This window comes from Eucalyptus grandis, chromosome 7, assembly GCF_016545825.1.
Source record: "Eucalyptus grandis isolate ANBG69807.140 chromosome 7, ASM1654582v1, whole genome shotgun sequence".
In the NCBI taxonomy this organism is placed as follows: domain Eukaryota; kingdom Viridiplantae; phylum Streptophyta; class Magnoliopsida; order Myrtales; family Myrtaceae; genus Eucalyptus; species Eucalyptus grandis.
The window spans coordinates 10,769,207-10,775,114 of NC_052618.1; the positions used below are offsets into that span (position 1 = coordinate 10,769,207).

Sequence of the window (5,908 nt, forward strand, 5' to 3'; positions counted from 1 at the left end):
TAAGATCATGGGAGCTTTGCCTTGAGATTGGAGTTGGAATATATAAATACACATGAAAGAAGAGATATCTGGAACTCAAGAACATGAAAGGAAAACCAGACTAAACAAATCCACTGCTGGTTGTATTAACCCTAGGATTGACCACACTAGAAAGAGCTTGAAAAGATAAGGGTGCTTAGGATCTGAAAGTATACATTTCGACTTGTCTGTGAATTTAAATTACAGCACTTATTCTTTTTTTCTTTTCTTTTTTTTTCTGGGCGCAAGATTCTAGTAACTTTATGGTAAGAGTTGAATTGGCTTACCATTAGGAGAGAAAGACTCAAGAACCAGGTTGTTGCCGCCACCGTTTGATGAGCCACCACTCTCCCCATCCCTATTTGATGAAGAGGGCTCCATAGGACGATGGCTCTCGCTCATTATTGCCCCGCTCTTCTCTTTGTTATTTATGAGCGACGTCAAAGCAGCCGCCACAGCAACCCTAAACTGGGGATCACAGGCGAAGGAGCTCGCACTCACGTTCTCGGCCGATCCTGGTGGCTTGTCTGTCCCTCTCGAATTGCCTGAGAAAGCGTCGTAGCTCGGCCTTCTGCTCATCCAAGAGGTATCCAGATGAGACAACGGGTAATTCATGGAAGAAGTCGTCCTCATCGGCAAGTTGTGCGGCAGCTCATAGGGGTTCACGTGGGTGAGATCGAGAACGATGCCCTTAGAGGGGTCGTTGCTAGGGTTGAAGCTTCGCGCTCTTGGAAATTGAGAGGGAGCGCTGGAGTTTGCGATGTGATAGGGAAGCGATGACGGTTGCGCGTTGACGAAATTTGAAGACATAGATCCATTCGACGAGAGAGGATTCATGCTTGAATCAAGTAATACAAAAGAGGCTGCATTGGAGGCTGTTGAGGCCATGGCTGTTGCACCCACTGGGAGGGGATGGTTGTGTGTTCCTTCATAGGTTGTTATCAAGATGGACATGTCCTCCAAGCATCTTTGCACCTAATTAAAAGTAATATCATCACATGTGAAACCTTATTAGTTGAATTTTGACAGTGTAAACATATATTGAAACCTTGAAAAGAATTCATGCACCGTTCATACCTGTTTTCTCACTGGACATCCTGGTGCCACGGTGCACCGGTAATATGCTCGAGGACATGGATTCCCTTTCGCAATTTTCTGACCGTACTTTCGCCATTGACAACCATCGCTCAACTGCACAAATATACCCCTAATCAGTACTCCTAATTCGATTTTTTTTTCCCACAAGTCATGTTCTCGGTGATTACTGACTGAATATTGATTGAAATTGGACCTACCGTAGCTGCTTCGCATCTCGCTCGAACTGTGACTCGGGATTTCCTGTTGGGCATGGAGGCGACATGACTTGTTACGCCTGCAAATTGGTCGTTCCTTTGGATCTTGTCGTGTATCAACGGGAAATTTGTGTGATTTTGGTCCTTGCGGATGCCATCTTCTTTATGCACTTGTATTCCTTGTGGGTTGGCGCCAATTTGCAACCCCAGTGACAACCCTAGATCGCTCTCCCTGAGGGCGTCGTTTTTTGGGGATGGCGACGGAGAGTTCTCTTTGGGGTTGGACATAGATTTTGGTTCGTGATCGGGTTTTCCATTTGTGTAGAGCGAAAGAAAGGTTGAAGGATCCTAAATCAATAAGACCATAAATAGAAAGGGAACTTTCAATAAAACGACAGCAATTAAACCTCAGTATAACTTCGTGTGAGAATTCATTTATACACATGAGACACAAAGAGACCACTTTACCTTTGATTGGTTGGATTGATGAACATCGTCGAATTTGAGCTGGAGATCATTGTATTCCTTCATTGTTTGCTCCACCACCCTCCTCAAAGCCTTGTTTTCTTCTTTCATCCGATCCATCTCCTTCTTTAAAACGCATAACTACACACAAAACAAAGACATGAACATATATCTTTACAAGTTAATACACCAGACAAAAAGATTAGCTGAGTTCAAATGAGAGAGACCAGGATCGATCCGAAGGCAATTTACCTCTTCCGTTTTCATACTATCTTGTAATGATAAATTGGCCGACCCATGTTCTTCATCACCATCGCGGTCTTCTTCTTCTCGTCGTTCTTGTTCTTCACCTGAAGCAGTTGTCACCACACCCTCAGCTTCTTCTGGACTTCCCACGCGTTCCTGATCATTGTGATGATCAGCCACTTGCACTTCGCAACGATCTTCGGTTGATCTTTCGCCTTCTTCTTCAGCGTCTAGCTTCAAAGATAGATCGATGTCCATGACCTTGAAAGCATGAGACAGAGAGAGAGAGAGAGAGAGAGAGAGACGCAGGGACGCAGGCTCGTCTCTCTTGAAATATAATCTCTCTCTCTCTCTCTCTCTCTGAAATGTACAGCTTTTGAGGTACCGAAGTCAATTCCCTCGTCTAAAGACTTGAGTATTAGACAAAAAACCAAGGAGGCATCTGCGGGTTTGACTTTGATTTGGGTCATTAATTAAAGCTTTCAATAAAATACATACGAAAGACTGAGCCATTGGCAACTGGCGATGGTATAGTTATATACATAGACTCCTGTGTTTGGGCACCTCAAAGTTTTCAATTTGTGGGCCCATCCTCAAGGTGAAGAAAATAAATAAATCCCTATTGTATGTAGATGTTTGTGTGTCTATATATATATGTATAGAGAATGTATAATGTATAAGATCTGTACGACGACCTACGCACACCATTGCTTGTGCGTCACACACTTGCGAAGACTAGCCGCTAGGGTTTCTATATGGTGACCTTGCTATGTAGACAAATGACATCTAATATATAGTTTAGATTAATTGAATATGTTGTTATCAAGTCATATAAGGGAAATGCTTGAATTTATTTGCCTAGATATGACTACAACTACAAGCGACATCTAGTTATGAATAGTTAAGTGCGATATCAAGGATTAGCTCAAGCCGTAATGTCGATGTTGACTGATGCGAGACAAGAGAATTGACTCAATTCCGAAAGCTAATGCAATTGTGTCTAGGTTAATCCTCTCAAGGTCGCACACAATCAATGCTAAATTTTTCCACGAATTTCATCCAACCCTATGTGGGACAAGGTGGCTACACAAATTTGAGATTGATCGAGCTACCTCACATTTATGGAAAATATAGTATATTGGAGGATTTTCTAAACACAAACTGTAATTAGCAATTTAACTAGAAATCCAATGAAATTTACTTCCCTCCAAAAAAAAAAAATCCTACTACAATATTCACAAACTATGCCCCAACACTTTGAATAATTATCGCGTAAGCTAACGTATTGGTCAATATTTAAACATAAATATTAACTTCCATAGAAATTTATTCAAGAAGAGCAAAAATATCCTTTCATGTTGCACGACAAACCATTAACAATGACTGATGAATAAAACCTTCTCACGACCTAGGGTTTCAAGTATTTGCAGCCTTTCTTGCAATGAACAAACAAATCGTTCATGATGAGTTTGATTATTGGAATAGGAAAAGGCCAATCCTACGAATATCGTCATGTATCATTTAACTAATTCGAAGGGTTAATACATTAACTAGTAAGGAAGACCGTACATGACATTCAAGCAATTGGACCCTATACAATACTTGTATTAGAGTATTATGTCTTATTAAGCGTATAAATTTTATAAATCAATCTTTGTACATTTATCGATGCTCATTTTGTTTAGTAGACTTGGAAAACTGTTTTCTCACTTATAGATAGAGTTACACATTATCTCAAATTGGAAATAACAAAAAAAGGGTCGATTAAAAAAGTCATGAAGAGAAAAATGAAAATTTCCAAAAAAAAAAGAAGAAGAAGAGATTCGGTGGGGGCAACTCCAGATTTTTTCAACACATAAGAAAGGAAAACCAGGTTCTTCTTGTGGGTTCCCAAGAAAGCAAATTGAAAATGAGATTAGATGAATATAAAATGGAGGGGAATTGTTGTGACGTCATATCGCGGTGGGAATATGAACCCCGTACGAAATCCCATGAGAACGAGAGGACCCTAGGGATCAGATCTCAGAAATTGTCAACTACAATGACCTTGGACCCTCTCTCTCTCTCTCTCTCAATCTTTTTTCCATTCATTGCTTCTTTCAAACCCTTATTTTTCGTCTCTTTCTATTCAATCATCGCCTACGTTAGCATGGAAAACTAAACAGGGCACAAGTCAATAGTTGTCCCTTCTCTACTCAAAGCTGAAATGTGAATAACTTATGGTTAGATGGATGATTCATTGACCGGTCTTTAACAAAGGACAAGAATCTGATGAAATTTTCTAGAGAGTTTATTTACATTTTAAATTTACTTCTTTCAAAAGAGGACGCATCTTGATATTTGAATATTCAGTGATTAAGACATGTTCTCTTATCTTATTTTCCCCTCTTTATCTTTTTCCTCGGTTTTCTTTTCCCCTTTTTTCTCTTTCTTAGTTTTTGCCCCCTCCTCCAGTCAAACCGCCACAACTCCATGCCCCCTACCGTCACGATCACGGTTCCACCCGATGCCGTCGGTAGCTTCGACTTTGATTGATACTCCTCTCCAATTAAGGCGATCATGGAAGTTGTGACCCTTGGGGACTAGCGTGATGCGGATAACCTAACTTTGGTCATGAACCAAGAGAGATCATGATGATCGCGGCACCAAGATTGAGTTCTAAGTGACTTGTTTGCCTCCTTAGATGACCTAACTTTTTTCACACTTGCCAGGCAACCTACATATGAATGATCGATAGAGGTAACAACCCTAGGACTTGAAATGTTACTCATCTCTTTTTGCTTACCAATTTCTTTTGTTGGGTATCTAAAAAAAGTAAGAGGGAAAAGAAAAAGGAGGGTGCCGTATTACATTACTTGGATTGCTAGGTTTTTTTTTTTTATTTTTTTTGGGGTCAGAGATTGCTAGGGTTAGGGCTAAGCAAATGTTGGTACAAGTTTGACCCCACTGCCGAACCCTAACCCAACCCCGCCGGCCACCCAAGTAGCTTCATAGGCCATCTCCCGGTTATATTTGCAATTTGTTTACTCTTTTGGTTCCCTTTAGCAATTCCTCCGGGTCATCTTCCTTTTCGGCTAGTTTGCTCCTGGTTATAGAACGAGTTCCGTTCACACGATATGAAAGATGCTTCTTCTTTTTTGTCTTTTCTCAATGTACTTTTCATAAAACACAAGTGATTCCGTCAAAAGAAGAAAACTCCTAAATTCAAAGAAAAGAAAACGGACGGTATATAATCTCGCTATCAATCACATTCATAAAAGTCGCACGAGACGCACACATTACATCATAATCTTTCTGTACTTTCTATATACTACAAATATGCGTAAACAGTATTTCTCATAATCATGTTCGTTAATATTTTCTAGTGGATCGATCCGTAACAATGATATCCCATCAAAAGGCATGTTAACACAATAACAACATGTGTATACATTAAAATCGTCAAAATAAGTCATTTTCCACGAGAGTTTCTTTCATATCATAAGGATCATACACTATGTACATGCTTTATACAAGGATAATCACACATGACATATACATATACAAAGACTATGGTTACAATCAATGTGCATACAATAATAAATTACATAAATTAAACAAATCATGTGCTTATTGATCTGGTTTCATGCAATGCACGAGGGCTTGGCCTTCTCGCAATGTAGGCTTGATTTGCGCGCGGTCACATGTCGCTCGCGACTCCGATCCCTATGCAAAGGTCAATCCTCTCTCTCTCTCTCTGCCTCGTGCATTGACTCCCCATGATCATTTTTGCGCAAGTCGAGGCAAAAGGTGAACGGGCCCCTAAAAATATGGTAGGAATCATGATTATATTCTTTAACTTTTCGAATCCTCCTTTTAAGCTATCCTCCTTTTAAAATGACTTGGTA

The 5,908-nt window shown here is 40.1% G+C and overlaps 1 protein-coding gene across 1 annotated transcript; it reads right to left on the minus strand.

Annotated features, from left to right (window-relative positions):
- LOC104452738 (probable WRKY transcription factor 9) lies at nt 1-2,415 on the minus strand. The gene is made up of 5 exons (XM_010067206.3): nt 2,028-2,415; nt 1,779-1,916; nt 1,314-1,658; nt 1,096-1,209; nt 1-993 (listed from the first exon to the last, which is right to left on the minus strand). Exons 1-5 carry the CDS (start codon nt 2,277-2,279, stop codon nt 280-282), a joined length of 1,563 nt encoding a protein of 520 aa, XP_010065508.2. The 5' UTR covers nt 2,280-2,415; the 3' UTR covers nt 1-279.
- Nucleotides 2,416-5,908: the final 3,493 nt, after the last annotated feature.

Coding starts and splice junctions, on each gene's coding strand:
- LOC104452738 (XM_010067206.3), bottom strand. CDS start 2,279: ATGGACATCGATCTATCTTTGAAGCTAGACGCTGAAGAAGAAGGCGAA. Junction 1,917..2,027: donor ATAGTATGAAAACGGAAGAG/GTAAATTGCCTT, acceptor TTTTGTGTGTAG/TTATGCGTTTTAAAGAAGGA. Junction 1,210..1,313: donor CGAGATGCGAAGCAGCTACG/GTAGGTCCAATT, acceptor ATATTTGTGCAG/TTGAGCGATGGTTGTCAATG.